Source organism: Nyctibius grandis, chromosome 1 (genome assembly GCF_013368605.1).
Source record: "Nyctibius grandis isolate bNycGra1 chromosome 1, bNycGra1.pri, whole genome shotgun sequence".
Lineage (NCBI taxonomy): Eukaryota > Metazoa > Chordata > Aves > Nyctibiiformes > Nyctibiidae > Nyctibius > Nyctibius grandis.
In genome coordinates, this window is record NC_090658.1 from 130,648,998 (window position 1) to 130,670,482 (window position 21,485).

At 43.8% G+C, this 21,485-nt stretch overlaps 1 protein-coding gene across 1 annotated transcript in view; it reads right to left on the reverse strand.

Annotated features, from left to right (window-relative positions):
• Positions 1 to 1,516: 1,516 nt before the first annotated feature.
• MSRA (methionine sulfoxide reductase A) overlaps positions 1,517 to 21,485 on the reverse strand; it is a 327,591-nt gene continuing 307,622 nt past the window's right edge. Inside the window, exon 6 of the mRNA XM_068405678.1 lies at positions 1,517 to 2,329. Coding sequence (XP_068261779.1) covers positions 2,165 to 2,329 — 165 coding nt within the window. The 3' untranslated portion in view covers positions 1,517 to 2,164. The remainder of the gene's footprint in view (positions 2,330 to 21,485) is intronic.

Below are 21,485 nucleotides of genomic sequence, written 5' to 3' on the forward strand. Positions count from 1 at the left end.
TGCGTGGAGTAGGAGGGAAGGGAGGGGAAAGGACAGAAGGGAACCGAGCAACATTTTATGAGCACCTGAATGATTCAGCATATGAAACGTTTTGCCTCGTACATTGGAGCAAATCAGGAGTTATCCCACTGAAGTCTGAATTACGCAGAAGTTAAAAACGCATAGGATGAAAGACAGACTTTATTTTCCTCTCTTCTTTGCTTTCATGTCACCTCATACCAGGAAATCAGACGAAAGTGCTGGTTTCCTTGACAGTGAGCACTAGAACAATTCAGTGGCACAACACATTAAGGACAGGTGATCAGTTACCACAGCAACTGGAAATCCCAAGTGTGATGTGGGCACGTTTTGTGGCACCTCCAGAAAGAGCCTAACATGGCAATCCTACTAGAAGTAGCTCCTCATAAGATTTTCCTCTGCTAAAGGACAGGTTTCCTCTGGCTTTTGAGACTGAAATGAACTCAGTATGAGCTGAGGAACAAGGGAAGATGAGGAGCTAATTTCTCTGGCACAAACTGTCTTTGGATAAAGCAGGCAAGACTTCAGCAGTGGATTTACAAGCCCAAAGACTATCTGATGAACATTTTCAGTCACTCCAAACCTGGAACAGGATCTGGTCTGCTGGGTAGTTACAGGAGATGTTCATGGAGCTGTTTTGGGCCTTTCTGAGCCTAAAATCTGAGCTGGTGAGCAGGAAACATCAAATCAAGATATGGAGAGGAGTGCCATGGAGAGCTATCCAAAAGGAAATGCTGTGGATTTGTGTCTCTGGGTCCCCACCATCTGGCCCTCAAAAATGGCTTTATGTGCTCTGCTGCTCAGAATTGACATATCAAGGCAGGCTCCTATAAGCTTTCCCTGAAGAAACCAAGAGGACACACCACATGTTCTCCAAACTTAGTGATTAAGATAGCCTCCAAAATAGGAAACACATGAGACGCTCAAGCCCACACCTCCCACTGCTCCGGGAAGTGCCACAAGCAGCAAGTTGGATGGGTGGGACAAACCCATCCCCACCTCTCCTACTGAAGCTAGGATGCTCCATAGTGTATATATAACCCACAGGACCCCATATCCATCTAGGATAATCCCTGCATCCCCTACATCCTTTAGCTGTAGCTTTTAGTCTCCACTCTGAGAACTCCGTCAATAAAATTAAAATTTATTTTGCCCCTTTCTGGCTGTTCTGCCATTTTGACTGTACACGCACCAGGGCAGAGACTGCCCGACATTACGTTTGCACAGGACCTGCCATCATGAGCTCTGGTCTTGGTGGGAGCTCCACAGCCTCCTGAAGTACAAATAATCATAGGAATAATTATGTTACAGTGCAGACAATATGTATTCTAGTCCTCCCTACTGTCATGCACGATAATACAGATTTAAAAGCCCTGGTGTTTAATTAGCAGGCTGCAGCCTTTTATAATATTTGATACTTTTTTTAGATCTACCCAGATATATACTTAGAGACATGGAACACATTGCAGACAATATTTTTCTTTTTTTTTGTAATTTATTGTAGTGCAGGAAACAAAACTGATTTCTTTTTCTGTTTATACACTTTTTAGAACTGTCAAAAAGAAGCATCACAATTTTTACTTTTTCTTACTAAAATTGTTTCAGAAAATAGGCACTAGAGGTGATATTACATGTTGCTGTGAAAGTGGAATTGCGAGAGAATTACTGATCTTCTAAATTCACCGTTCTCAAAGACATCAAATTACAGGGTTGTGATAGTTAAGATGAGCCCAACCATATTTCCAGAAGTCAAAGCTCTCATAACACGAGCAAATTCATTAACCCAAGAAAATAAACACGCCTGAAGGCATTAGCTATGCAAAGCAGTCAGCAGGTGCAACCACCCCCTAATTCATCCTTTTAGCAGCATTTGAAGCCAAACTTTTAGAAGTTGCTTTTCTCTCCAGATTACAAGATTTCAAGCAAACCCAGTGAGCTGCACAGAGTAAGAAGCACAATTTCTACCACTACTTTGGCTTTTAATGGTGGTGAATGGGAAACTGCTCAGATTATGGAAAGCCACCCCAACAGGTTCCCAGATCTCTACGCGCTGATGCTGCGGGCGTACCGTAACGCCTGTCAGGGTTGTAGGTCTTTTTTCAAACAAGTCCCTAAAACAAAGTGGAGGCGGTGGAGGAAGCACAGGCTATTTCTTGATCCCAATAGGGCAGGAAAGCCCTGTTCCCCCGAGGCCGCAGTATCCGCCGGGGTTCTTACTGAGGTACTGCTGATGGTAATCTTCGGCGTAATAAAACTCTGGAGCCTCCCGGATTTCTGTTGTGATGGGACCAAAACCACCCTCCGTCAATACCTGTCAAGAAACACGATGGAAAGCCATTAGTGGTTTCTTGGCTTCTCTCCTGATGAATGACGTTAGGTTTTCCCTCAGCAGGAGCCACAGACATCTCTCAGTGCTTGGACCACAGCTACAGCAGAAAGCTCTTTATCCTTGTTCACCCGTTATTTTTCTAGGAGACACTGCGGGCACCAAAGTAGGCGTTGGTGAGAAGAGGCAGTGCACCCTCCTGTTTTAATGGCTCATTTGTTTAATATGTTATGGCCACACATTCGTTCTCTCCTCTTCATTAACCACGCCAGGTGGGGTTGTGGTGCCATCAATGAAAGTGGGAAACAAAAGCGAAAGGCAGCAGAGCACACTTTGACCAAGCCTGACCAGCTGCCTTGAGGTGTCCAAGAGCTTCACCTGCCAGATGCCTCAGCTTTGAAGTGTGCTATCCACCCCAAATTTCCTTAGGCCAAGAAGAATTTCTGGGTGAAATTTTAGTCCCACTGATGTCATTGAGAAATAAGAACATTTGGGCTCTTTTCACTGCAAACCCATCCTTCAAAAAGAACAGCTGCATCATGACCAGAAAGGTATTTTTAAGGCAAATTATGGCTCATTTCTGAAAGATTTGCCAATACGTGGACCAGGAGCAATAATCACTTTGCAGGAAAAGAAGGAGGAATGTGGGTGGGGACTTTAAATTGGACTTTAATTTCTTTCTGATATCCTCTAACTGAATTTGAAACTTCTGAAAGGTTTCTGATAGAGGAAATTTCTTTTTAACATTATTTGCCCTGAAGTTTTTCCTACTGAATTTTCCTTTTCTAAGGAAACTGGTAATTACCAACATTTTGGGGTCAATTCTTGTCTCAGTGGGGACATGACTTGTGGTCACTGAAGTCCATGATGACCTAATAAGCACTTTAATTGGTGTCAGACTACTGTTGCAAAGTATACTTGTTAAGTACTGGACGTAGATGGAATTGCATTGCTATCAGCCAGACTTGACAATAAGATCAACTGTAAGAACGAAGGGTCAGCATTTACGATTACCAGATAAATATATGTTCTCTCATCATACTAATAAATAAATCCAACAAAAGGAAATCACCACACAGAATCACAAAAACAGAGCTGGCAGACCTGTTGTAAGTCATCAAGTCCAACTTCTTTCATCATGATACAATGAACGATAGCTACCTTACTCCCAGCAAACTTTTGTTTAACTGTTTCTGAAAGATCTTCGGAGATGGAGATCCTCCAGTTTCCTCGAGGAGGTCATTCCAGTATTTACCATCTTGTTAGAGAGCTTCTCCTAAAGCCCAGCCCAGTTAAGCCCACTACTTTTATTTAAACCTACTATTGTGGTTGTACTCATCATGGATGTGGAAAGGAAGTCATTCCCTTCCTCTTTACAAGTGTTCTACATACTTGATGGCTGGGCAGAGAGAAAGATGACGTAATGGAAATAATGCTTCTTCACAGCATTAGATAATGCTAAATAATAGGTGATTATTTGGGAACAAAAAGTCTTTGCATTTCCTACAACAGGGTTTCCTAGATCCTGCCTCAGCACAGCTAAGTACTGACCACACTCTGACATCAGTTGCTGGATTTTGTAGAGCATGATTCTGATTTATTCTGGTAATTTCACTGTCTGGAGGATACATTTTGCTGCATTCCGTTTTCAATCAGGTATGAAGTAAGATTGACACAAAATGCATGACTGACCTGTCTGGGGAGCCCCTGGGTTCCCAACCCTACATCTAAATTCTCAGTGCAGCTTAGGAAGACGTTGACTTGTTAATTCATTGTATTTGAACACGGCGGGATAACAAGCCCAGTTTCACAGGAATCTGGCCTTATTTCTCCATTTAAAATCACCGAACAGTGTTTTTCATCTTTGGGACAGGCTTTGTCCCAAGGGAATCAGATTATTTACCCATCAGATGTGTGAGCAAAGAAGACAAAAAATGTGAAGGCATGTATCACGTCAGCAACAATTAACACAGAGGTGTCAGCACAACCCCTTTTAGAAAGCAGTATTTCACTTACTTTCTAACCTTCTTAGCAAATAGAAGCACTTTTAAAATTATCTTCACTCCAGAAAGATGGCGCAAACTCTGTCATCACGGGCATTAGTCATTTGCTTGCTGCTGTACATGCATGATGATCTTAAAGGTCTTTTCCAACGAAAATGATTCTATGATTCTATAAAATTGGCTTCCTCCCCCTGAACTGAGTCATGAGGATGCTGCTGCAGGGATAGATATTTTTCTACTGTGCGAAATAGTATTCGTTACAGATTTTTACCTGGGACTTTTCCATCATTGGCCTAATTTTGTCAGTTAGAAAATCCATTCTGTTCAATAACGTACCACAAGAGGGCATAAACATCATTTATCCCTTTCAGAATTACTAACAGTCTATTAAAACACTGCACGCTGAATAAAGCAGAAGCCCAAGACAACTCATTATATCACACTTTGGTCATTAGCAAAAGATACCAGCACTGTTGTCAGAAGCAGCGGGAACCCCAGGCTCCGACGCTCTGCCAAACGCTACCTTGAATGTTTTGATTTTAAACGGGAAAATATTTTCCTCGCACTGACTGCGTCGATGAAAAGATAAAAACATCACTGGGAAAGATGATGAAGTTCATGATGTGCTGGCTCTGGCAGGTGTAAATCAGCCCACCCTTGATTGATTTTCTGCCACTGAAGCAGATATAATTTGATGATAAACCTGCTCTAGCAGACTTTTTAGTCCTCGCTGTCTCAAAATTCCTGAGCCATCTGATGCGACCTCCCATTACCATGCTGCAGCATTTGCATGTAGAAATGGGAAGGACCAAATTAGGGAGAATGTAATTAGCCCTTGGGATCTTTTACTCAGTGCAGGAAATTTTTAAGGTACTATTGGATCTTTTTCTCCCCCATATTCCACTGCAATTCAAAGAGAATTAATTCCTTAATTCATTCATGGGGTTTCTGTGGCATTTGTCATAGGAGAGATCACACTAGAAGATCACAAGGATCCTTGAACTGTTTATAATCCAGCCCAAAAAATCTGGCAGGTTCTACTGGTGAGAGGCCAAACCAAACCAGAACCCAAACCTCACCCAGCTGTAAAGGACAGAGCTCGATACCTCGGGATACGTGCTGGAGGAACATGTTGGAGCCAATGCCGGGAACCTCAGCACCATGACTTTTTTAAACAATCTGTACTTCCAGCATGTAAAAGATTTTGCTTGATGAGTTTCCTGATTTATTATAGACTGTGAAAGTTGTTTCCTGTTGTTTGCTTTAAACTCGTTGCCTGACCACGTCATTACATCTGCTGCTGCAAAAAATAATTCCTTATTCACTCTCTCCATAGCAATTTTGATCTTACACCTCTGCCTTAATCCTGCTCATTCATTTCTTCAGTAAGCTTCACAGGCTTAGACTCCCCACTTCATAACTCAGGTCAGCCTTCTTGCCCTTTGCTGCATCTTTTCTAGTTCTATTTTACTGCGGCATTGAGAGGGGGTGACTGGGACTGCACTCTATTCAAGATCACCATGGATTTATTCAGTGGTGTACTTACGTTTTCTCTTTTACTCTCCATCTCTTTCCCAGCAATTCTTAGCATTCCACTTGCCCTTCTGACCTCTGCTGAGCACTGAGCAGATGTTTTCAAAGAACCATCTGCAATGATGCCAGGACCTCTTTCGCGGGCTAATTTAAACCCTGTCATTGTGTCTGCACTTGACTTTTATCGACATGGAATTTCAGCAGCTATTTTGTTGCCCAGTCCTATGATATCGTCAGATTCTTCTGCAACTTTTTGTAGTCATGTCTACTTTTGCTTACCTGGAGTGACTCTACACCATCAGCAGATTTTGGCATATCACTATTGTCTGTGTCCCTTTTCCAGCTCTTTTATGAGTATATTGAACTGCACAGGTTCCCAAGACAGGTAATTGCTAATCTCCCTTCACCGCAAAAACTGCCCAGTTATTTGTATCTTTTATTTCCTATTTATAACCAGTTATTCATTCAGAAGAGAAACTTTCCTCTTATTCCACAGCGCCTGGCTCCCTTTTATGCACCTGCTCTCTTCAAAAAACTACATTATGTGTGCAGGACACGAGCTTCCCCTGCTAAAGTCACATCAACTCTGAAACGCTGGATTCTATGTGTGTCTACTAAATTCTGATAACTCAAGCAATCTGCGGCATAAAACATCAGACCTAACTTGTCAATAATTCTGCTGGATCATCTTGGAGACATACCTTAAGCACAGAAGCAGCCCACTTTTCATTCCTTCAGCAGCAGGGACAATTTAAATCACAGCTTACCCATGATGCTAATGTGCAAGCAATTTCCAGTTTAAGTTCTTTTCATACCTGAAGCCAACCTGGTTGCACCGACCTGCCACTGTTCATTTCAGTGATTTGCTCTGAACCTCTTTTGCTGTAGCTTGAACTTGAGACTTCTCTTCAAAATCATAACCATGAGTTGGTGTGGGAAACGCCCAAATTCCTCAGCTGTGAACACAGGAGGAATTACGCAGCTTTCTGCAATGGTATTACCTGTGCCAAGACCTTCATGGACAGCTGAAGCTTTGCAGATGCTTTTTCTCCAGAACTGATTCCTAAGATGCTCAACTATCCTAAGGAAAATATATTAGTGAAGTAGTGAACTGGAGCGATTATTGTGGATGCAGATTTGTATCTATATTTGGATTTGTGCAGCACATACTGGCAAGAAGCAGTTTTCCTCCTGGTGGCACTAAGACTGGAGTTGTGCAAGGCGCTTGGCAGAAAGGAAAAGACTTGACATGGCACTTAATGCCATGGTCTAGTTGACATGGTGGTGTCAGGGCAATGGTTGGACTCGATGATCCCAGAGGTCTCTTCTCAACCTGATTGATTCTGTGATTCTGTGATTCTGAGGCACTGCCTAGAGAATCCCACTTGCACCACGGATATTGGACCATCAAATAGCCAGTGCTACACACATGAACACTACACGCATAGGACCAGCAACTGGCACAAACATCGCTGTCAGTAAAGACATGATTTTGGACACACAGGCTTGAATCCACAATGGGTTGCAGCAAAGGGTTCTCAGAAAGGGTCATTAGACATTGGAATGGGCTGCCCAGGGAGGTGGTGGAGTCACCATCTCTGGAGGTGTTTAAGAAAAGACTGGTCATGGCACTTAGTGCCATGGTCTAGTTGACATGGTGGTGTCAGGGCAATAGTTGGACTCGATGATCCTAGAAGTCTCTTCCAACCTGATTGATTTTGTGATTCTGTGATTCTGTGAAATCAAACCTTTTTTTTCTTTTTCCATTTGCACCATACGAGTTGGTTATCCAACTGTCTGCCTCTTAACCCAGTGCTACCAGTCCCATCTCCTCTGCAGTGAGAGGATCCCATGACATGCAGATGCAGTTAGAAAGATTTTAAAGGATGTCCTAGTCATTTAGAGAGATGGTATCATCTTACAGATGTTCTGGCTTTTTAACTTGAAGGCCACACACTGGGTCACCGGGACAGAGCAGAGTCTGCGTGTTAGAGAAATTGGTTTGTTCCACTGGCAGCAATGCAGCTCAGTTATGGGATGTGATATGAAATGCTGTCCTCAACAGGGGAGATCATACGGTACGGCTGCCAAGGAACAAACCAAACCAGTGTAACCACAGAAGGTTGTTCTTCACTTACTCCCAAGCAACTGCATTTAGCACACAATACGCCTGCACTTTGATTTGCCACTGCCCTCTGAACTGACAGTAACCACTGCTTCAGCTTTGTGTGGCCAGCTCATTATACTGAGCCAAAGGATGTCAAAACAGTTAATCATTTGACATTACAGCATGGCAACAACACATTCAAGGTGTTCGGCTCCTTGTTTATATTCAGATGGAAGCAGGTAATACTTGTGAAGTGCCTTAGGAATTTGGAATGAACTGTGCCAGAAAAGCACAATTCCCTTGTACCTCCACATACTTGAAGGAACAGACTGGAAGCCACTTGACACTTTGATATGTTGTGCTGAAAATGCACGGTTCATGGAAGTGTAGAGAAGGGGTTGAACGCACAGAATCACAGAATCACAGAATCAGTCAGGTTGGAAGAGACCTCTGGGATCATCGAGTCCAACCATTGCCCTGACACCACCATGGCAACGAGACCATGGCACTAAGTGCCATGTCCAGTCTTTTCTTAAACCCCTCCAGAGATGGTGACTCCACCACCTCCCTGGGCAGCCCCTTCCAATGCCTAATGACCCTTGCTGAGAAGAAATGCTTCCTAATGTCCAACCTGAACCTCCCCTGGCGAAGCTTGAGGCTGTGTCCTCTTGTCCTATCACTAGTTGCCTGGGAGAAGAGGCCGACTCCCACTTCACTACAACCTCCCTTCAGGTAGCTGTAGACTGCAATAAGGTCACCTCTGAGCCTCCTCTTCTCCCACTTATAGATTTGAGAAAAAAAAGCTTTAAAATTGGTTTTGTTAAATGAAACCATTTAATTTTCTGAGCAGAGGCATTAGTAAAGCAGCGGAGTATTAATTGGTTTCAAGTATTTTGTGGCTTTTAATAAAAACAGCATCATCCTGTGTTTGATTCAATACACACTTTAAAAGCAAGCTCACAGCCTGTACTTACAGGCCAGTGCAATATCCAGCTAGTCCCATGTCTCAGCAAATTACACAAAGCTACTGTATTTCTAACGGCCCCTCTAAAATAACTGATGTTGAAAATACTGCAGAGTATCTCGACACTTGTGACAGCTTGGGCTTCTCTATCATCATTCATCCTTGATGTAAACCTGTAAGGCGAGTGCTCCAGCAAGGAGGGCCTACTTAACAGTCTCTAGGGCCACCCCTTTTATTATATGGGCTACTCAAAATTTCATACCATCACCAGCAACGCTGAAATTCAGCTCTGTTTCCAAAAGCACTAAGAGTTAAAGGAGCTGCACTATTTCAGAAGGCCTGCAGGAATTAGTTGCACGGACTTGATCTTCTGTAGGATGGAAGTACGTGTACCTCCTAGATACATGATTACTGTGATATTTTCAACTGGAAAACAAATTAACCGACTTTGCCAAGTTTTTGGATTAGCTGCTGGCAGGCTTGGGAGTAGAAATTCAGCAATACATGCTCACTTGTATTGAGGACCAGCTATTCCCTACTTTGGTCCAGAGGAACTAAAGTAATGAGTAGCGTGAGGCCTCAATAATGTGCAATTAAGAAATAATGTTTAATTTTCTCCTTCATTTGCTAAGTGTCATGTAGATACACCTCTACTTTTCTGCAAGACAGCCTGCTCTGCAGTACATCTCGATATATTATTTTAAACGGTTTCCTTTGTGCTGCCTTCAGTTGGCTGGAGCACCTCACTGATAAACACTCAACTGTTATTCTAGCAAATATTAAAATTCAGTTTGCTGTGCTAGGCCCAGTCTTCTCCATGTCACTTACTGATGTTTTCCAAACTAACAGATGCCAGTGACCTCTACAAAGTCCTGAGGAATGGCTGAAATCATGTCTAGCTGGTAAAATCCACATTCGCATCCATGTAGGTGACCTCCTTTGGGAAATCATAGACTCATAGAATTGTTTTGGTTAGAAAGGACCTTTAAGAACATGAAGTCCAACCGTTAACCCAGCACTTCCAAGTCCACCACTAAACCATGTCCCTCAGCACCACATCTACATGGCTTCTAAGTACCTCCAGGGACGGTGACTCCACCACTGCGCTGGGCAGCCTGTTCCAATGCTTGACAACCCTTTCAGTGAAGAAATTGTCCCTGATCTCCAATCTAAACCTCCCCTGGTGCAACTTGAGGCTGTTTCCTCTCATCCTATTGCTTGTTACTTGGGAGAAGTGACTGACCCCCACCTCGCTACACCCTCCTTTCAGGCAGTTGTAGAGAGTGAGGTGGTCTCCCCTCAGCCTCCTTTTCTCCAAACTAAACAACTCTAAAATCACGTGTTTATCCACAGCGAGCCAGATGGGAAGATGGATCCTGCCAAGGGAAATGTGGGAGCAGTGGCTGGCAAGTGCTGAAGTCTAACCCCAGCTACCACACTGGGCAGCATCATGGACTGGGATCAGATATCCATACCTGCCTGTTTCCAGTCACCTTTCTGCACAACGGACTGAATGATATTGATATATTTGATAGGTGCCGCAAGAATCAATTACTACATAATTAGCTAACGCTTGCACAGGGTTTTGGAGTGCTATATAATTTCTAAGTATTATTAATATATAGTGTAGCCAGCAGGTCTAGGGAAGTGATTGTCCCTCTCTACACAGTACTGGTGAGGCCGCACCTTGAAACCTGTGTCCAGTTCTGGGCCCCGCACTTCAAGAAAGATGTTGAGGTGTTGGAGCGAGTCCAGAGGAGGGTGACCAAGTGGTGAAGGGTCTGGAGGGTCTGACCTATGAGGAACGGCTGAGGGAGATGGGGTTGTTTAGCCTGGAGAAGAGGAGGCTCAGAGGTGACCTTACTGCAGTCTACAACTACCTGAAGGGAGGTTGTAGTGGAGTGGGAGTCGGCCTCTTCTCCCGGGCAACTAGCACTAGGACAAGAGGACACAGCCTCAAGCTTCGCCAGGGCAGGTTCAGGTTGGACATTAGGAAGCGTTTCTTTTCAGCAAGGGTCATTAGACATTGGAAGGGGCTGCCCAGGGAGGTGGTGGAGTCACCATCTCTGGAGGGGTTTAAGAAAAGCCTGGACATGGCACTTAGTGCCATGCTCTAGTTGACATGGTGGTGTCAGGGCAATGGCTGGACTCGATGATCCCAGAGGTCTCTTCCAACCTGACTGATTCTGTGATTCCGTGATTCTGTAATATCCTTGCAGAGAAGATATCTAGTCTCAGAACTTACTTCAGAGCGTGGCTCTTGCAAATCGGGCAAGATTGAAACTGGGAATGATCCAATTATGTTGGTATAAATTCTGCCTCCTTCATAGCATAGCAGAAATGGTGAAAGCCATTGACTTCACAGCTTGCTTTGGTCTTTGCTGTGATAGAAAACAAGCTGCTATGTGACTACATTATAAATCTGAAGACATAAACATCCTATAGGGACTACACATAACCTGGTCAAAGAGGAGAAATGCTTTTACATGGGCCTGCTGGAATTGTTCATACGGGTGTATTGTTCCAGTGCAGCACAGGGAAAATGCAGATAAGAAGGAAATACAATAGAATCTTAAAAGATGGTGGGGCAAAGTCTAAGCTGAAGAATCTGGATTCTCATTTATAAAATTGGAAAACTGACTTTGCCAGAGCTTTTGCCTATTGACAAAACCCTCCCACAGAACCGAGCATGTCATCTGAATCGAGTAAACTGAACCTAGCTAGACAGAGCTTCATGAGCCTTAGGGGAAAGCTGCATGTATATATATATAGCCTGTTCCATTGGTTTGAAGATCTGCTTTCTCTGAAATGCTTTTCTCTTAAATACTTGGCTTGAAGGAAGCTGGCTGGTCATTCGTTCCTGCCAGAGGGGAAAGAATTGCTGGGCTTGGATATAAATCAGACCTGCCAAGGTAAATCACAGTTGGCCGATAGCCTGGCTATTAACATATCTGAGTCCCCAAGTGCTTATGCTCAGAGGGTCTAGGAAAGGATCAGGAATGCAGTTAGTCTGATATTTCCTACTATTTTACATCTGAGCGTACTTCCTCGTTGCCCACACCAATCAGCTGTGCCAGCTGAAATGGCAGATTTATACAGACAGACTACTTTGCACCTTCTAGCAATGGGAAAAGGTGAACATTGAATTTGTCCTAAATTGTATTAAATGGAGCTGACAGTGAAATAAAATCTGCAATTCTATTTTTTCCTGTTGGATATTGATCCTATGAACATGCATATAAAGAAACTTGCATCCTGCTCTCCATCATATCAATCTAATTCTGGATTCAAAGCTTTTGCTTCAGATACTGACTGGTATAACAGGATCAACTTGACCCACAGTCTTTACAAGCTTGACCTTCAGAATAGAGCTTCCTGAACACCCATCCTGCCTTCTCTTGAGGGAAGAAAGATGAAAGTGAAGAATGGCACCAGGGGGCATTTAGGAGGTATAGGAAGATAACATTAGCAAAGATAAAAGACATCTTGCTCAACTAGCATCTGGGAACTAATTAGGTGTTGAAGGAGCCATTGAGAGAGATGGAAATTCTGTTTGTCTAGCCAATTTTAACGCAGCCAAACAGCCTTTTACTGTACATCCTGCATGGATAATTTATGATGGCTAAGAAAAGATATGCCCTGTTCTGACTTTCAGTGATCTAAAGCTAAAATCTATTCCGTGGTTTGAGACAGCAGACTGTTCTTCACTAATCACTCATCCATTACTCTCATATTCCTGAAATGAAAAATGGCCGGGTCCAAACTGAGATGGGGCCAGAGATAACAACCCATATAGGGAGCAGTGAAGCTTAGTGCAGAATCTTCCAGGCTGTTGCAGACCAGAACTGGTATCTCCACGTGGTGCAGTCCTGAATGACTCTGAGAAGATAACTTGGGTCCAAAAGCAGTGTGATGGTAAGATCAGGAAAATCCATGCTGCCTGTGAGCAGAAGAAAACACTCCACATATATAAATATTGGTTGGACTTGATGATCTTAAAGGTTCTTTCCAATCATAACAATTCTATGATTCTACACTGTGTTGACAAGACTTTATCACAGAATCACAGAATAAATCAGGTTGGAAGAGACCTCTGGGATCGAGTCCAACCATTGCCCTGACACCACCACTTCCATTAGCTCAGTTACCTCTGAACCACGCTTCGTGGCAAAGCACAGACTAGCTCAGGCAACGCAAGGTACTCCCTTGTGCATGTATCCTTTGCAATAAATGGAAATCCCTCCAATTATTTTTCATTCAGGGGAGTTGCAATGTGGAAGTAAAAAAGTTCATTTCACATATTTAACATAGAGGGCTCAGTTCAGCTCTACTGTTACATTGCCGTCATTTAATTTTTCTCACTGGAGTCAACACTGGATTTATATCAAGTATTTCTTCCATGATATATAAGCATGACAGTTTCTCAGGAAAACATATGAATTTTTAAGAGGAATAAACAATTTATCTTTTCCTAAAGTCATCCTGAAAAATCCAGAAATTACTTCTGTTGTGATTGGAGGGAAAAACTTTCAGACAGAGACCAAGTATGAATATTTACTTCTGAAATCATAAAAATTGGTATACTGAAATACCTGAAACAAGATCCTTACAATGGAAATGGTTGGGCAGCCTGTCATCTCTGCCACTTATTTTGCCGCTAATAACAAACTCTGTTTTTCTGTTCAGCCTCTCATGACCATTAGTGTGCAATGCTAAACAATCTCATCCCAAAAAAAGCTGGGAGATGATTTGCATTGTGCTGTCCACCCTCTTTAGAAGACAGAGCTGTTTGTGGTGAAAGCCCTGAGCCTACCTTCTAGAGCAGCAGGAGTATCACCCAGCTCACCTCCAACTGTCCTGGTGGCTTTCAGCAAAACAAGCGCTCCCAATCTCTCCTTCTGCTTCTGTTTCTCATACCTTAAAATGGTGCTAATGCTACTCACCCTTTTTTATTCCAGCTCTACAGGGCGCACGCTGTTTCTTACAATGGCCATATGTGCACCACTTGGCACAAGGAGGAGCCTGAGCAAAGTTGCAGGCTCCAGTTGCCAGAGTTAACACAAATATGAAGGAAGTTATCACACAGTATGCCTTGCAGCTCCTAGGTCAGCTGAGACTGCAAGGGGAACTCTGGCCATACTGAGGTCAAGGGGATTTTGGTGATACTCCTTGTTCAACCAAGCTTTCGTGTTGCCATAGGAGGATAATCTAGAGGGGAGAACCACTCACCTTGAATGCCTACCACTAGACTCACCTACTAAACTACCTGCTGTCACTATTAAAGTATTTTCAGTCTATATTGCTGGTTTCTTATATAAGGAAAGACTGTTCAGAGAGGCATCTAAGGTGGACCTAACACTCCTAGCAATTTACAGCAAAATTATTTGTTATGCTACACATTAAATGTTCTACCCAAACAGAGTCATAGAATCATTTAGGTTGGAAAGGACCTTTGAGTGCAACCATAAACCTAACACTGCCAAGCCCACCACTAACCCATGTCCCTCAGCACCACATCTACACGGCTTTTAAATCCCTCCAGGAATGAGGACTCCACCACTGCCCTGGGCAGCCTGTTCCGGTGCTTGACAACCCTTTCCAGGAAGAAATTGTCCCTGATACCCAATCTAAACCTCCCCTGGCACAACCTGAGGCCATTGCCTCTTGTCCTATCACTTGCTACTTGGGAGAAGAGACCTACCCCCACCTCGCTACACCCTCCTTTCAGGCAGTTGTAGAGAGCGAGAAGGTCTCCCCTGAGCCTCCTTTTCTCCAGACTAAACACCCTCAGTTCCCTCAGCCGCTCCCCATCACACTTGTTCTCTAGACCCTTCACCAGCTTCGTTGCCCTTCTCTGTACTCGCTCCAGCACCTCAAGGTCTGTCTTGTAGTGAGGGGTCCAAAACTGAACCCAGGATTCGATTGATGGGCTCATCAGATATCTCTTGTGCTCTAATGCAGCTTAAGGGGATGGGATGATAAAGGATGCTACCTGTCCCTGGAGAAGGAAAAAATCAACACCATGTTATTGTGATTTTCCTGAAAAGTAAGAGTTCATTTATACTACATATATAGGACAGGACTGTATGCAACACAGCACAGCAGTGTCTAAAACTGCCTGAGTAGTTTGTGCTTGTCTTTCCCATGGAGATAAGCACAGAATGGGAGAAGAAGAGCAAAGAGCCTTGCCTTCCTCCTCCAAGCATCGGCAAACAGAGAGCAGATGGATCCAGTACAAGATTGATGTGGACACCACTCACAGTCTGACCCACTGTATGTCAAATAAAATATAAGTGAAAGAGGCAGGGGGGACTTCTCAGTGGCAGATCTCAAGGACCAGTACAGCTAAAGTTTTGTGAAATTTCCAACCAAAATTCCCACTCTGGTTTGAAATGGAAACCGTACTCTTCTGCGCTAAAATGTGTGTTGTCAGAGAGCTGTTGCATTTCCAGCCTGGGTCTTTCTGACCTTTCTGTCTGGCCAACCGAGTTCAGTGGAATATTTTCTGGACTTTTCATCTATGTCACAGATCACAGACAGGTCGACCACTTTAAAGCAATTTGTATCCTTCAGGATGACAAATTGTTTCTGTTATTGAATATATGCATAATTACTACTAAAATTATATTTGAAATGGTTACCAGGGGATAGAATTTTAGCCCATAATAAGGACTGAAAAGTCAAGAGAAAATGAACAGAGCACGTTTTAATCACAAGGTAAGTAGTTTTCCAGCTACTATAAATAGAAAAGGCTGGAAGAATGCATCTGACAAGCAGAAGAAAGTGTGAGGAGAGTAAAATTCCACAGTGTTTTGGCTTTGGACTTCAGAAGGTAGTGAGTATGAGATAGTGTGAAATACAAAGAAGCCTTTGTTGTTTACATCTGAAGTTTAAAAGTGGCACGGTGTGAATAAACAAAGGATGTTCCATGAAACACTGCAGCAGTGATGTACTCGCTCCGTTTGAGTTCCAGAAACGGCACGTAAATAGAAGCATCGCCTTCTTGTTTAAAAAGAGAACGAGGTAAACTTTAAAGCTTGCCTTCCAGAAAATCTCATTTACCCAGATGTTTAGGTTTTTGATAGGCTTTTAAGTGGTAGAAAACACACAAGCTTAATAAGACTAAGATCTGGATCGTTCAGCATTTGCTTTCAGGTTGGTTAAGCTTCTTACTAACGATAATAGTACACATGCTTTTGGAAACCTGAATTAGCTATTTGTTATCTCTTCTGGGAAAAAAGTTTTGCTCTCAAGTACTGGGATAATATCAAGCAATTATTTTTTGTGCAGACATGAATAAACCATGCTGTCATGATAGTTTCATGAGTTAAGTGATTATTTTACAGGAGGATGCATTATGGTGCCATTGGTAAGGACAGAATCTACAGATACATAAGCCATAGATTCAGTTAAGATATTCAGAATTATATTTCACGTTGAGCTGTTGCGTAGCATCCAATGTGGTTCAAGTTAGTTACCAGCATCTGTACGTAACTTTCAATGCAAAGATCCCCCCACGTTTGACAAATCATTGATCAAATTTGTTTTTAATTCAAAATATTCTAACCTATTCCTATAGCATAGACAGAGGGCAACTTTTGATGAAGTTAAAAACCAAAAATTGCTACGGTTTACATTTTCTGTGTGTGAGAATTACACTGGAGCCAGCAGATGAAAACGCCTTTTGAATAAGCATGTACAGTACTGAGAATTTCCATACAGATCAGTTTGGTTTTGCTCATTTGATGCTGAAACCAACCGATCTTAGAGGGAAGGCAGGGTAATGCTGTCAGCTATATACTTTATTTGTATTGCAGTGAACTCTGTGTATACAAGGCAGCTCAGGGTACCAGAGACACGCTCAGGAGGTTGGCAGGTCTGACAAAAGACTGATGAGAATCCCCATCCCACTGGAATGGCATCTAAAGGCCAGAAGATGCCTCTCCAGGACATCAGGAATGTCACTGTGACTCTTGTGTATCAGGCAACAGAATTAAACTTCAGGGAGTCAGCCCATGTCCCAAAACTGATAAAGCACTAAAGGGAAATGGGCACAGCTGGGGTCAAATTGAAGCTGATGATCCTCAGCAAGGGTCATTAGCCATTGGAAGGGGCTGCCCAGGGAGGTGGTGGAGTCACCATCTCTGGAGGTGTTTAAGAAAAGCCTGGACATGGCACTTAGTGCCATGGTCTAGTTGACATGGTGGTGTCAGGGCAATGGTTGGACTCGATGATCCCAGAGGGCTCTTCCAACCCGACTGCTTGATTGATTGATCTACTAAATCCAGTGTCACTCCCTGCATCACCCTGCTAGGGCCATATCTAAACACACATTCCTCTGAAATCAGCTCCACAAAAGCTATCTAGGTAGATTAAACTGCTAGTGAGTTACTAGCACAGTTGCACATGACAAAATAAGACACAATTAATCCAGCTTCTCTAATCCTTACCCATCTACAGACTCTTTGGTGAAGGTTTTGATACGGACTGTGGAAATCAGACTTCAGTGTCACAGCAAGCCGGTTCACCTAAAAAGATTTGAGTTATTCTTCAAGCATTAATACCCACTTCTGGTGTGAGTGCCCTCGAAAGCAGATGGCTTCTGCTTACAAACCCACGGGCTGAAAGCACAACGATACTCCTGAAATCTGCAAATACGCGGCAAAGAAGTCAGACTTTGAATGCTAACTAGAAAAGTAGAAATATGACCTGCGCCCTTTGCAAAGCAAGTTCGACAGTCCAAGCTCTGTGCATATTTATTTAACACAATTACTTTCCTTCTACAATTTTGAAAACTGGTTACTTGTGCCTGCAGCAAAACTATTTTACCAGAAGAGGGGAAAAAATGCATTTGGCCAGAACATCAGCTGCAAAACCAGCGTAGATATTTCTTTCATGCCCTCTGGCAGCTGCCAAAAATGCTGAGAGTACAGCAGCACGCTGGGAGGGGTGAAAGTAAAAATCCTTCATAAGGAAACAGGGCAAATCCTACAGCGTCAGCTCCTTCACACGCCATCCCTGAATGAGCTTCCCCTGTGTAGCTGTGATCAAACTGCTTCTGAGCACAAAAGAGAGCAATGTACTACAGGGGACCTAGTGAGATATCTTTTAACTCCACGTACCTTTGATTAGCGACAGATTCACAAGCTACAGAGCTTGTTTTCACGAGCTATAGTGATTTCTTATTAAAGAGGTGCACCTTAGACTTACAGAAAAATAGTAGTGAAGGAGATTTACAGATCTTTTTAGCTTATCCACCTGCCACAAGCTCTACCTACTCCTTCCTGGAAGAGCTTAGATACAAACTGCTCTCGTGTATGTCCCCCTGTACTCAGCACTGGTGAGGCTGCACCTCGAGTACTGTGTCCAGTTCTGGGCCCCGCACTTCAAGAAAGATGTTGAGGTGTTGGAGCGAGTGCAGAGGAGGGCGACCAAGCTGGTGAAGGGTCTGGAGGGTCTGACCTATGAGGAACGGCTGAGGGAGCTGGGATTGTTTAGCCTGAAGAAAAGGAGGTTGAGGGGAGACCTTGCTCTCTACAACTGCCTGAAAGGAGGTTGTAGTGGGGTGGGAGTCGGCCTCTTCTCCCAGGCAACTAGCGATAGGACAAGAGGACACAGCCTCAAGCTGCACCAGGGGAGGTTCAGGTTGGACATTAGGAAGATTTTCTTCTCAGCAAGGGTCATTAGCCGTTGGAAGGGGCTGCCCAGGGAGGTGGTGGAGTCACCATCCCTGGAGGTGTTTAAGAGAAGACTGGATGTGGCACTTAGTGCCATGGTCTAGTTGACACAGTGGTGTTAGGTCAAAGGTTGGACTCGATGATCCCAGAGGTCTCTTCCAACCTGATAGATTCTGTGATTCTGTGATTAGCAATCCTCACCACAAACACAGCCCACAGGAAGAGCTTGGATGTTTGAATGAGATTCATTCAAGGTAACAAGTTAATTTGTCAGTAAGCTTAGAAAATACGAGACCGTCTTGGACTTCAGGGTCAAACGCCACCCATCGTATAGGCCTCCTTGCATCAATGAAATGGATGTATGAGGCTGGAAAAGAGATTTGAATCTGGCCATTAGTAAAACAAAATACCAAACTGATTGTGGCTGGAGAGGAAGCAAAGAAAATGCAGGGAATGCACTTTACGTTTCAGCAAGAACCTGGCATTTCCAGCACATCATCTCCCTGCCAGCTACAGAACAGCAGTGACTTGGCAGAGGTTTGAGAGCCAGATGTCACCCTCATCTGGTTGTCTTGGCTCAGGCTGTTTGTTTGAAATGAACAGCAAAACAGAGCGAGTACGGGGTCTTCCTGGTGCTACTTGCACGACAAGAAATAGAAGTAGGGAAGGTCTTTTGGGCGATGCCGTAGTCCTCTGAATCTGGCATTGCTTTGCACCATTTTGTTGAATTTACAGCCCTCACCAGGCAAAATCTGGGAGGTGGAATCAGAGTTAACAGGCCAAAAACAAACCAGGATAGACGGATTTGTTTGACAGCTGTCTCTCTTCGAGGGATGAACACAGAACAAATGATCTTCCTGCGTCCTTCCCCAAGGCAGCTTTGAACGCATTTCAGCACTCAGGGTCCTGGGTGCGTTTCCTGGTGATAAAATGCTGCAGTTATATTTCTTTGTTGAAATGCATTGCTATGTCTCTCCTCCACTGTACATTTTCAGTTCATTGTTTTATTTAAGGAGAGAGCTCATTTGTTTTCTGCATTTCTATTCTATTATCCTAAACAATGACAGGGAGAAAAACATCAGGGTAGTCCTCGTCTAAAACCTGCTGGCTTTCTAGTTCATTGTTATTTAACCTAGTAGAAGCTATTAAAGATAAATACAGAGATATGCAGCCTAACACTATATATTCCTCCTACCACATGGTCCTTTCGATACAGCAGAAGAGTCAAACTAATGGGGAAATGTCAGCCAGGGTTTTGATGTGGCAGCTAAGTCACCAACGCCTTTAGACCCAGGATACAGAAGAGAGAAATACCTACCGCTCTCACCAAGACCGCACGTGACCGACCTTATATCAGAAGGAGAATTACTTTTTAAACTGAAAAGCCTGATAGCGCGCGTGTATGTTTGTATACACATCAATATGTGTGATACGAAGGCTGCTTTGTGGCAAAACCTGCCAACAAACCCATTTTTTCGTCGCCATCTGCTAGGAAGAGAGCAAGCACCTGTTAGGAGCAGCTGCTTGAATGCAGAATGTAGGTAAGAGAAAAAAATCAGTTTCATTTTGGAGTTGGCCTGCTGCAGGTAGCACATGGCTCTCACCAACAAGGATGCCAAGTGGTCCTTTTTAAGCTTGTCCTAATTAGGAGGTGGCTAGCGTTATGAAACCTCAAAACTGTTCATTTAGGTTATTACAGCAAGTAGAGAGAAACGATGGGGCTCCCCCCGCCGCCCCCCAAAACACCTCCCCAGCCTCTCTTGGGGTCTCTGCCCTCTCCCTTGCCTTTTCCTTTATTTTTTTTGAGCAAGAGCACGGGGAAAGCTAACAGACCATTTGGAGACGCCGCGCATGGCTCTGTGCCTCTCTTGGCATGGCAGGCTGCAGCAGGACATGTTGCTCCGAGGAATCACAGCGTTAGCAACACCCCTCTACTCCTTCCTTCGGAGAACAACTGCTTCCCTGTTGCTGCCTCTTTACGTCCATCTCAGTGTGGGTCCTTTGAGGGTTTTACAAGCAATGAAGGGGCTCAGTCCAAGCGCTCGCTGTGACCAAGGTTATAGGCACCAACAGATGCCAGCCCTGCCAGGCTGTAATTTCTCCAGGGGAAGCAATGGGGGTGCCACCATCTAGGCAACTCAAAGTGGGCAGGAGAGACACATTAAAGGATTTCCCATCCTATTCCAAGTGATATATCCAATATCACAAGTCAGCGTGGCCTCTCCCACCACGCCTCACACCACGGATGGTCTCAAATCTGCTGCCCTTAATCCATGCTTACGGTATCTGTGTTTCCATTGAAGGAACAAGGTCATTCAGTTCGCTTTCTCCCAACCTCCCAAGCACAGACTGTTTCTAATTCTCCTCAGCTAGTGAATATAGCCTTTGTGCCCCACAGATGAGCTTGTCTTGCACAGCCTGTGTGACACAGCCACTCACCTTATGAAAGCGGACAGCATCTGCCTGTCCCAGGGTGCGAAAGGGCTTTTGGTCTTAAAAATCAGCAAGTCTGCAGGGGATTTTCCTGTTCCTCTTTACCACACAGCACTGCATCTAATAATCATCAGAGGAGGCAGAACAACACTATAAGGAGCTTCTGTCTACATCTAGGTAACAGCAACAGGAGGCCACAGAATCACAGAATCAATCAGGTTGGAAGAGACCTCTGGGATCATCAAGTCCATCCATTGCCCCGACACCAATGGACAGGTTTCCCTTGCACAGGGAAAATTTGCAATAGGCACCGATATTTAGGAGTCTTTTCAAGCCCAAACATCTTCCCTTTTTTTCTCTTTTCCTCTTTTCTCTGCTTCCTCATGTTCTTTAGCCTCCATTTCTTGTCTTCCCAAGCCCTTTT